Source organism: Medicago sativa, chromosome 2, assembly GCF_051527215.1.
Source record: "Medicago sativa cultivar Bolivia chromosome 2, Bolivia_mono, whole genome shotgun sequence".
NCBI classification, from domain to species: domain Eukaryota; kingdom Viridiplantae; phylum Streptophyta; class Magnoliopsida; order Fabales; family Fabaceae; genus Medicago; species Medicago sativa.
In genome coordinates, this window is record NC_140750.1 from 78,584,925 (window position 1) to 78,596,777 (window position 11,853).

Genomic DNA, 11,853 nt, shown 5'->3' on the forward strand with positions numbered 1-11,853 from the left:
GAGTATATTTTTATAAGTTCTTACGATGAACCACCATGAAATAATACTTAAAACTTCAATTGTGTCTCATGTAGGCCCTCAGAAGTAGAGTTCACGATCATCCTAGTTGTAATTGTTTGAGACAATACCCTAATTGATGTTAGTTTCGTAAAATAAGAGAACACAAATAAGCATGCTTCAAAACTCAACTTGTTTTGTCAAATTAATATTGATTAAGTCATTGTCTTAGATGTGAAGATGAATAGGATCATGAACTTTTTACCGTTGGAAAACAACATTAGTTGTCGTTGATAATTTGGATAAATTTTAAGTATTGATGTATAAGGTGCTGAAAAAAGAAGTCGCTTTTTGAATAATTTTTCATTTTTAGAAAAAACATTAAAAAAATGTGGATTTACGACCCTATATTATATACGAGTCTTTTTTTTTTGTGGTGGCCGATGTTCGAACCCCGGACCTTGCATATTTTATTCATTGTCCATACCAACTGAGTTAAGCTCACGAGGACTATATATATACGAGTTACTATACTCAAAAGCATTTGAATGTGGATAAAAATTCTCTTTCAAATTAACTAAAGATCATGAGCTCGAATCCAAACATGAAATGGCAACCGTGTCAAATCTCTTAAGAGTAAGTTTGATCACCTATTATTACTATCCCACCATAAAGATACGAGCCTTACTATTTGTATCATTCTAGCAATGAAACACATGAAAGTATATATGACATTGATGTAAACTCCACACAACTTATAAACATACTTCAACTCAAAGTATTGTATTCGGAGAGAAGTAGGAATATACAATTTCAAAATTTTAATTTGGAACAATAACTTTCTCTTTACAATTTCTTCAAAAAGAATTTGAGAAAAATAATTACATTTCCAAATAAATTATTCCCACATGATCATTTGCTTCATCCAAGATCAGGCACGGTAAAGTACTCATCTTCATCATCATAATCATAATCACGTATGAGTTCAATTCTAGGCTTTTTGTTAGACATGTGTGACTTGGAGTTTCTGTGTGATGAATAATGGTTGCTAGCATGAGTTACTGGAAGCTGAGGAACTTCAGCTGCAGCCATGGCTTCTTGAGTGAAGTCATCACCAAAAAGACCCTCCTCTGTGAACCATTCCATCTCTCCAAACTGCATGGAATCCTTCTGAAGCACAATAAGAAAAAAAGGAGTTAAAAATAGAGTTAAATATGTCTAGTTACTAAAAATTTACATTTCTTGTATTTAATCATGGGAAAATACTTGGGTGACATAATGTCACCGTGACATTAAATCTGGGTCACACAAAGGTGTTGTGTTGTGTGGCCCAGATGTTGTGTGGCAATGTGTGTTGTGTGGCTCAGATTTAATGTCACGGTGACATTATGTCACCCAAGTGCTTCCCTTAATCATGTATCATTAGATAATAGGTTATTGAACCTTTTGTTATAATTGAGCTAAGGGTAGTTTAGTCTCTTTATATTTTACTATATATATTCTTATTGTATTTTGAACTTTTGTCAATCTAATGAAACCCTAGCTGTCTTTGTTGTTTTATTCTATCTTCTCTCTGAATCTCTATATTGTTAACATGTACCACATTTTAGTTCGTACAAATTACAAAACTACATGTTTTTAGGCTCTAAAAAGAGACAAAAAAACATTTTATAAGGACTAAAAACAAAATTTGAAATCGAATATTTAACTAAGGACATGTTACAAATTTTGTTAGTTCATGGCATATATTGACTTCCAATTATGAAATAAAGTTGCAAGTCTTACTTTGTCATGAGAATTAAAGTCTGCTAACTCCAATAAGTCATCAACACCCCAAGGGGGTGTAAAGTCAGGCACTTGCTGAGAAGGAGTTTCAAGAGAAACTTGATGTGTATTCCTCTTAGGTGGTTCCAAGTGAGTTTGTTCGTCGTCTTTGGCGCAGTTAGATTTCATGGCCACTTGGATACCTGTCGCAAGGAAGCGCTGGTGATTTGCAGAAAGGCTTCCAGGTAAATGAATCGATTCGTCACAATCCTCACAGAAGAGTGCCCTGTCTTCAACACAAAATATGAAAGCTGTCTTGTCCTGTTTGTACATACAGGTGAAGCAAAAGGAAGAATGAACATAATAAGTAACAGTTATAGGAAAGTTAATACAAGATTCATCAGATAAACAATTGTCTAAGAGCATCTTTGGACCGATTTATTTGAGTTTATTATAATATGTATATAAGTAGTCTTCAACTTCAGCTTATTTTCATAAGCTCTCCAGAATGACTTATGTAAATAGTTTATAAATTGTATGAGAATAATTTGACTATTTTATCTTTTATTATAGAAATAACTTTTACATAAACAAACTCGTATGATAAGTGCATGCAAATCCTAAAGTGTTTAAAAGAGGTTATAAAAATAACTTATAGCATCTCATTCACATAAGCTACTTTCAAAATAAGCTCCTAATTCCCACTAACTCATACATGCTACTTGAAATTACATCCTAATCTTGACCAAGCTCAAAGTCCAAGGGCCAAAAGAAGAATTAATTGTGAAGTAGATTAAAAGTTAAGACAACATACCTTTGGATGACCTATTAATTTCTCATGTATGAATATTGAATATCATATCTATCACAAAATTCACTCAATTGAAACATGATTAATTTTATGACATGATAAAAAAAAAACAAAGAGAAAATTAAGGTGCTAATTAATTACTTGGCATATGTCACATTTAGGGAGCTTGTTAGAGAGAGATTGAAGATGAATCCTCTGATGCTTGCTTGCAAGCTTGTTAGCAGCATGAACTTCAATATCACATTTAGCACACAAAGCTGCTTCATCAGCACAGCAAATCATTGTTGCAGGAGCTTTCTCACACACATCACACTGAATTTTCATATTTTCTTAACTTTCTTAATTCCTAATGAAACTTTAAGAACAAAATATCAACTCAAGTAATGGATACTCTTTATCAGACAAGAAGTGTTTTAAGCCAAAAATGGACAATGTTGTTTGTATTGTATAATATTCATGGTATCTTGTATTATAAGTGTTGATGAAATAATGAGAACCAAGAGAAAAATAAAATATGGAATAATAAAAGATCTGAAGGGAGTGAGTGGATGAGGTTAGAAGTTTGGTTACGGTAATGAAAAGAACACGAGTTAGTGGGGACAGTGAGTGTTCTCACCAAGTGTTTATGTGTGGCTGTGGAGTCATGGACACAAAATAATTAAAGCATGCATGTTGACATTGTACTTAGTTTGTGGATACCATTCGATCTATAACAACAACTAGCTCAGTTGTTGTTGTTGTTAATAGTGAGTGTACTACAGTTTTTGTATTTGTCTTTGCTGCCGTCATTATGTCAACATGTTGGCTGTGTCCACTGCTTTTCAAACGGTTTGGATGGTAAAAATCAATCAGCATCACTATCAAACTTAGCAAGTAGGATTCCCTAGCTAGGGCAGATGTTTTGGCGCATTCCCTCATTTGGAAGAAGCATAATCGATTTCTAGATCGAACGATCCAAAATTTAATATACATTTTGATTTATCTAAATCGAACGATCTAAATTTTAATATACATTTTGATTTATTTTAAAACAAAAATATCAAGCTTAAGATTAGAATGCTTCGATCTTCATCTACATCTAATGAACATTGTTCTCTTAACTATGTGAATGGGTCAAAATTTGGTCACAGTTTGGCAAATGCTTTCTGAAATCGTAAAGCATCACTTAAAATAGTTTCTTTTTAACTTTTGGTCGGCCATGATATATGACAAATTAAATCTAACATATTACATTGCACATAAAGTTTATATATTACTGTAAACTTATTTTGGGATAAGATATACACATATATATTCCTTTAAAAAAACATATATATTTAATATGTTATATCAGAGAGGAATTAATGATTGTAATGTAAAAATTGTTGGATCAATTATTTAAGAGCAATGCTATTTATCAAGAAAGATTTTATCAAGAAATTGTCCCGAAATTAATGTTAGCCAATAAAATCTTAGCCTGGCCGGAAATCATGGGTGGTGGGTGTTATATATATATTTTTTATGAAACTTTAATAAATAAGATTAAAATCTAAGGGTGATTATTCTGCCAAGTCATTCTTGAATTCATCAAGAAAATCCATTCTTGATATCTAGCATTTTCCATTATTTAATTAGCCAATTATAAATTCTATTATTGATGAATTATTATTGCTATATAATATGTTCAATTGTTATTAAACACTAATTATTAATGAATAATTTATTGAACCGTGATGAGTTAAACTATTTTCTTAAGTCCAATGAAAGGTTCTCCCCTCAACCATTTGTCTATTCAAATGTCACCTTATCAGACGGTTAAACATGTGGTGAAAACCTAATTTAAAACATAGACATCAACGAAGGTAGTCCGTCTCTCATACTCTCTTTGATTGTTTCAGGAATCTTATAAAATAGTATGACATTCATGATCTATCTTTGATATCGAAGATATGTTATAATTTGCATTTATGGTCTATTGACTATACTATTAAGTTCCAACCGAAATTGGACTGGGGACTCATATTATGCCTAAAAGTGGGTATTGAAGTTATATTTGAGTTTCACATTGTTAGATATATTAATATATTTGAAGAATCATATTCTTTGAGTTAATTTTTGAGATGAGACTCAGACTTATTTAACATTTATTACTCGGACGGTGTGGTAGAAGAAGTCTATTAGATCAAGAAGTTGTTAGTAGATGATTCCGACATAAAATCATATCACGTTTTTTATGAAACTAACAAATGTGTAGTTTTTTTTTTGGTTGTGTAACAAATTAAACAAGTTTGGAGTATGTAGATTTCTTGGCTAGTTTGGCTTATTGGTCTGAGACTTCTTTAATGACAATATACACGATCAATATAATAATATTGGTGATGGTAGTCAATTTTCGTTTCTGAATTATTTTCACATAATATCGATCAATGCAAAAATAATTCAGAAGTGCGAAGGCATTGAATCACAACATCAAAATGTTACCCTTATCACAATGTAGCATATATTTTTTTTTTTTTTTATCGTCTATATATTCTTCAAAGAGACAGTAATATAACATATATTTGTTGACAAATATAACTCAACGAAATACTCAATGTAATATAAATTTTAAAAACATGCAAAAATTAAAATTAATACAAAAGCTCTTTCAAATGAATAAAATTACATATATCTCTCACAAAATTATTTTGTTATTTGGATATAACTAACACACTTGCTACTTAGCACAACATTACATTGAAATAAATGAACACTCGACTTTCTTATTGTATAGTTGATAGATTTTCAGAAATTGTTTGCTTTAGAGAATATTTTGGCCAACTTCATATGCTATGTTGCCCCGTATATTCTGTTGCTGGTCTTTGCCCTCCACGACAAACACCAACATTTGTTGGGCAATTGAGACAGTTATTTGCAAAGCTTCCTTTTAAATTTGTGGATTTGTGAGTTAACTCCAATGGAAGATTTCCTGTAAGAAAGTTGTGATCCAAATACAATCTTCTCCATGTTGTTCTTAGTTTTGATCCATACTCTTTTGGAATAGGACCATGTAATTGATTGTTTGATAAATTTATTATAGTCAAGTTTGTGAAAGTCACCAAATTCACCGGCAAATGACCCTTCAAATTGTTAGCTTGAACCTCAAGCAAACGAAGTCGTTGTCCTTGTCCGTTCACAACATCGATCGATGTGAATCTGTTATAAGAAACATTAAAATGACTAACAAATCTTAAGGAGAGAATGTCCCTTCTTATAACACCTGAAAGTCTATTGTCACTTATATCCAACCATCTTACATGTATAAGATCCTTAAGAGATGTTATGTCCCCTGAAAAAATATTATGGCTTAAATATATGTTTTTTAAACTCACTGGAAGATTTGGTAGATTGCCGAAAAACTGGTTGTAACTAATGTCTAGTGTGTTCAAATTCCATAGTCCAGTGAGATTTTGAACTCTACCTGAAAAATTATTGTTTGATAAGCTCAAGTAAGTTAAGCTTCTCAAACCTGTCACATTAGAAGGTATTGTGCCCGAAAGCCTGTTCGTGGAAAGATCAAGATATTCAAGTTTCTTAAGTTCACTGATTTCTTGTGGAATACCACCAGTGAAAAAGTTATCTGATAAGGTGAGTCTAGTGAGTTTTCTCAAATTGCCAATAGTTTCTGGTATTGGTCCTCTAAACTTGTTACTGTTGAGATTGAGTATTGTTAGTTCTGTTAGGTTTCCTATAGCTGGTGTTAAGAATCCTTCATAACCAATGCCATCAAGATCAGTTGCTGTTACTCTACTAGAAGAGTTGTCTAATGGTAAATCACATAATATTCCAAGAAATTGTGAGCCAGTGCTATGACATGGATCAACTGTGAAGTCCCAACTATTGATATAAGAAGATGGAGAAATTGAATTAGGATCAATGCCATGCTTTATTTCTTGAAGGCAGTGAATGTCATTTTCATGTGTTAATGAGTGGGTTTGTGATGGTATAAGAGATAGAGTTATTGTTATGGTTATAAGGGAATAAAGAGGTGGGAAGAATGAGAATTTTGTAGTTGTTTTTTTAGCCATTATGGAAATTTGTTTTGGTTTTAATTTGTGATATGTTGTTGTTGATATGAATTTCCAAATGCTTTTTTATAAGATTCTTATTCCATATGATTAGAAAAGAATTATTTTATATGTAAACTAAGTCCTTGAGGACATGCCAAGAATTTGGGCTACCTAATCTTAAAGATTAAGTGAATGAACCTACTAAGCTTGGACAAAAAACTTTTGGTATTAGTGTGGTTCAATTAGAGGACTCTTTGCATTCAACGATTTTCTTGGAAATAAAAAGTCACACAATTTTTTTTTACAAGGAAATACTAAGTATGAATAAAATTGTTTGTTTTTCCAAATGAAGTCATATAATGCAATCAACATGTGCAAAACAAAAAGATAACCTAATCTCAACTTTAACACATTGTTTAGAAAGAAGAACAAAGAGTGAAATAAATATGTGGGGTCCTATTTTAAAATGCAATTCATTAGGTTATGTTTTTTTTTTGAAGAAATTAGGTTATGTGTTTATATCTTCTTTCACAAAAAAGGGTTAATCTTCACTTTTTTTGTATGGAGATTCTTAACTTTATATTGAAAATTACAATTTTTTTTATTTTTAAAATTAAGTTATTTTCTTAAGAGCTTATTTGTTTATGATTTTTTTTAAATAAACGAAATGACAATAATTATTAAAAACCCACACTCATAAGTGAAGGAGCCAAGACTTAAATCTCGATCACGTTGTCCGCTCTAACAATTTTGACATTTTTTCAATTGAGTTAGGAGTAGAAGATTTATAATTTATTAGATACAAATTTTATATTTAAATTTATTTAATTTTGTTGGAACAAAATGTGTTTAACAATGAACCTTAAAAAGTTTTGATGATAACAAGGTATTAAAAATTGTAAATTGGACTAGCTAATATTTGTTCAAGTGTACAGGACCACAGTTAAAAAAAAAGTTACATCATTGATTGGTTCTGAATGAGCAAATAAAGAGCAAAAGAAAATGAAGCTTAGATGATTCTGAAGGCAAAACGCTCCTAAAGTCAAGCTGCTTCTGAAGAAATAGCGCTCCTGAAGTAAAGCTGCTCCTGAAGAATAGTGCTTCTGAAGTTAAGAGGTCCAGAAGCCACATCATCAGAAGCTGAAGAAGCTGCACCATCAGAAGCTGCAGAAGCTGCCTCATCAGAAGTCATTTCACCAGAAGCTGAAGATCAACTGGATTTGCAAAACATTCAAAGATTGAAGAATCTACATTGCAAAAGCTGTCTATTGGTTTCGAAAACACAGCAGAAAATTAGTGGAACATTGCAACGGTCATTTCAAAGGTGTTTAAAGGCATGTGCTTGCAATTTAGACGAAAGCGTTGACATTGTACTTTGTACGAATTGTACAACCACGTTCTCCACTACTCTGTTTTGTGTCCACGCTACAAGACAAGAAAACAGGTCCAGAATACGGTCTCGCCTGCATATATGTTCCTTTGGATAAGGAATGGATTTCAAATTGGTTCTTCATAGGACAACAACCAAATCAGGCAAAAGATCATTGGTGAAAGATCAAGCTTCAACAACGACTCTTTGGTGTGCTGGCAATTTCACAACGTCTCTTTCACACCTCTATATAAAGGAGTGAAGACCTAGAGATTTGGTAATGCAAGAACGCTGAACGAAAGACTCATAACATTTTTACAAGTGTCAAACCTCTGCTGAAATTGTTCTGCATTCACTTAGAATTTCTGTGTCTCAAAGTCATATCTTAGAAATTCTTAAGTCCATTGAGTCTGTATCTGATTTGTATTGTGAGCACCTCTGATTGTATATCAAGTGTTCAACCTTAAACAATTTTCTGTGTAATTTTGTTTAGTTAGGAAGTCTCTTGCAATTGTGCTTGAGCAGGAAGTCTCTTGATTGTGTTCTTGAGCAAAGGAAGTCTCTAGCTTGTGTGCTTGAGCAAAGGAAGTCTCTTGCTTGTGTGCTTGAGCATTTGTAATCAGATATTACTCATAGTGAAATCTCCTTGGAAGTGCAAGGGGGACTGGACTACTTCCGGATTGTGGAAGGAACCAGTATAATTGCTTTGTGTCGTTCTTCTTCTCTCTCTCTGTTTTATTCCGCTGCATTTAGATTCTGATTATCACTTCAGAAGCTGTCTCACTTAGCTTCTGATTAGTGTGTTCAGTTTTTAGGAGAAACGAAGAATTTTTCAAAACACAATTCAACCCCCCTTTCTTGTGTTTTTCTCACCTTCAATTGGTATCTAGAGCCTTGGTCTGTTGTGTAACACTTAACCGTGCAACAGTCAAAGATCTGAGAAAAACATGTCTACTCCTCCTCCTACTGGTTCTGGTGATACTAGCTATAAACATGTCTCACATGATTATAGTGATAGTAAGAAATCCAGTGTTGGAAAGATTCCAAAATTCAATGGAGATGCTGAAGAGTTCTCTTGGTGGAAGACCAACTTTTACAGTTACATCATGAGCCTAGATGAAGAATTATGGGATATTCTGGAAGATGGTGTTGGTGATTTAGTCCTTGATGAAGAAGGAGCTGCTGTGGATAGAAAGAAACATACTCCAGAACTGAGGAAACTTTACAAGAAGCATCATATTATCAGAGGAGCCCTTGTCACTGCCATACCCAAAGCAGAATACATGAAGATGAGTGACAAATCCACTGCTAAAGCTATGTTTGCTTCTCTCTGTTCAAATTATGAAGGGAGCAAAAAGGTCAAAGAAGCAAAGGCTCTCCTGCTTGTACATCAGTACGAGTTATTCAAGATGAAGGATGATGAAACTATTGAGGAGATGTACTCAAGGTTTCAAACCTTAGTTTCTGGGCTACAAATTCTAAAGAAGAGCTATGTTGCTTCTGATCATGTAAGCAAGATACTCAGAAGCTTACCGGCCAGATGGAGACCAAAAGTGACTGCCATTGAGGAAGCTAAAGATTTAAACACTTTAAGTGTCGAAGATCTTGTTAGTTCTCTCAAAGTTCATGAGTTAAGTCTTAATGAACATGAGTCTACTAAGAAGAGTAAATCAATAGCTCTTCCATCCAAAGGCAAGTCATCAAAAGCTCTCAAAGTGGTTGAATCTGAAGAGGAAGAACAGTCAAGTTCAGATTCTGAACCAGATGCTGCTAAAATGGCCATGCTCTCAAACAGACTTCAATATCTGGCCAAGAAGAACAGAAAGTTTCTCTCCAGAAGGGGTAACTCCAGAAGCTCAAAGAAAGAAGATCAGAAGGGATGCTTCAACTGTAAGAAGCCGGGACACTTCATTGCTGAATGCCCTGATCTTCAAAGAGAAAAGTCAAAGGACAAGTCAAAGATGTCTACATTCAAACCAAGCAAATTCAAGAAGCAGATTAAGCAGAGTTTAATGGCAACCTGGGATGATTTGGGTAGTGAATCTGGATCTGATAAAGAGGAAGCTGATGAAGATGCAAAAGTAGCTGTTGGGTTGGTAGCAACAGCAACTTCAGAAGCTGGATCAGATTCAGACTCAGAAGATGAAAACGAGGTATATTCCAAAATTCCCAGAGATGAACTTGTTGAGTCACTTAAAGAACTTCTTACACATTTTGAAGTAAGAACCAATGAGTTGAAGGATTTAAAAGAAAAATATGCTGATTTGGTACAACAGCAAAAATCAACTCTATTGGATCTGAAAGCTTCTGAACAAGGACTTAGGGGCTTTGACTTCATGTGTAAAACATATGAAGATCAGCTCAGGTTCTTATGTCAGAAGCTACAAGAAAAGTGTAATGAAAAATCTTTAAGTAATCATGAAATTGCTCTTGAAGATTTTATTATATCTGGCATTGACAGAAGCAGAGTAGCTTCTATGATTTATAGCATTTACAAGAACAATGGCAGAGGAATTGGTTTTCCAGAAGTGAAACTTCAGAAAACCAATCTAAAATCTTGTTGTGAATGCATCAAGGAAGGTCTGAAAACATTCTTTGTACTAGAAGGGGCTGAGTTGGAAACTGTTGTTCAATCAGAGCCTGAAGCTTCTAGTCCTAAGGCTAAGATTACTTCAAAGCCAAAGAACTCTAAGTCAAAGGCTATGATCAAATCTGATTCCAAGACTTCAAAGGTTAGGATCCTGAAAAGATCAGAACCTATTCCTCAGAGTCTGGTGAAACCAAAATCTGGGGTTCTGAAGCCTAAGTTTCAGAAGAAGACAGTTACTGCTTCTGAAGTACCAAAACCTAAGGTGATGGTTAATCAGAAGCAACCCAACTCACAACACAAGGTACAAGAAGTGAAGAGTAAAGCCTTAAGTACTAACCTTCCAGGACCCATAGAACAATGGGTACCTAAATCTAAAAATGTCAATGATGCAGGTATGTCTAAGAGCAGTGCCAAAGCAAAGATCATGGTACCTAGACAGCGGTTGCTCAAGACACATGACAGGAGACAAGTCCATGTTCCTCAGCCTAACAATGAAAGAGGGAGGGAATGTGAAATTTGGAGGCAACCAGTCAGGCAAGATCATAGGTACAGGAACTATTGGTAATTCCTCTACCTCAATTAATAATGTATGGTTGGTAGATGGTCTTGAACATAACCTTTTGAGCATTAGTCAATTTTGTGATAATGGTTATGATGTGCTTTTTGAAAAACCCAACTGTACAGTAATCAACAAGGAAGACAAATCCATTGTGTTCAAAGGAAAGAGAGTTGACAATGTCTATAAAATCAATTTTTCTGAACTGGCTGATCAGAAGGTGGTTTGCCTGCTATCAGTGAATAATAAGAAATGGATGTGGCACAGAAGGTTGGGACATGCTAACTGGAGGTTAATCTCTAAGCTTAGTAAGTTACAACTTGTGAAAGGGCTACCAGACATTGACTATCATTCAGATGCACTCTGTGGTGCATGTCAGAGAGGGAAAATTGTGAAATCATCTTTTAAAACCAAAGACATTGTTTCAACCTCAAGACCTTTAGAATTACTCCATATTGATTTATTTGGACCAGTGAGTACTGCATCCTTATATGGAAGTAAATATGGATTAGTCATTGTTGATGATTACAGCAGATGGACTTGGGTGAAATTCATAAAGAGTAAAGATGTTGCGTGTGATGTATTCAGTAGCTTCTGCACTCAAATTCAATCTGAAAAAGAATCAAAAATTTTGAAAGTCAGAAGTGATCATGGTGGAGAATTTGAAAATGAGCCATTTGAAGCTTTTTGTGAAAAACATGGAATTTTCCATGAATTCTCTTCTCCTAGAACACCACA

At 33.8% G+C, this 11,853-nt stretch overlaps 2 protein-coding genes across 2 annotated transcripts; both read right to left on the reverse strand.

Annotated features, from left to right (window-relative positions):
- Positions 1-705: 705 nt before the first annotated feature.
- Positions 706-3,017, reverse strand: LOC146951089 (B-box zinc finger protein 25-like). Its single transcript, XM_085747050.1, has 3 exons — positions 2,714-3,017; positions 1,783-2,082; positions 706-1,167 (listed from the first exon to the last, which is right to left on the reverse strand). Exons 1-3 carry the CDS (start codon positions 2,894-2,896, stop codon positions 919-921), a joined length of 732 nt encoding a protein of 243 aa, XP_085603176.1. The 5' UTR covers positions 2,897-3,017; the 3' UTR covers positions 706-918.
- Positions 3,018-5,129: 2,112 nt separating this feature from the next.
- On the reverse strand, positions 5,130-6,674 carry LOC146951090 (Leucine-rich repeat (LRR) family protein). Its single transcript, XM_085741587.1, has one exon. It carries the CDS (start codon positions 6,616-6,618, stop codon positions 5,374-5,376), a length of 1,245 nt encoding a protein of 414 aa, XP_085597713.1. The 5' UTR covers positions 6,619-6,674; the 3' UTR covers positions 5,130-5,373.
- Between the last annotated feature and the right edge of the window lie 5,179 nt (positions 6,675-11,853).

Coding starts and splice junctions, on each gene's coding strand:
- LOC146951090 (XM_085741587.1), bottom strand. CDS start 6,618: ATGGCTAAAAAAACAACTACAAAATTCTCATTCTTCCCACCTCTTTAT.
- LOC146951089 (XM_085747050.1), bottom strand. CDS start 2,896: ATGAAAATTCAGTGTGATGTGTGTGAGAAAGCTCCTGCAACAATGATT. Junction 2,083..2,713: donor CTAAATGTGACATATGCCAA/GTAATTAATTAG, acceptor ATGTACAAACAG/GACAAGACAGCTTTCATATT. Junction 1,168..1,782: donor ACTTTAATTCTCATGACAAA/GTAAGACTTGCA, acceptor ATTGTGCTTCAG/AAGGATTCCATGCAGTTTGG.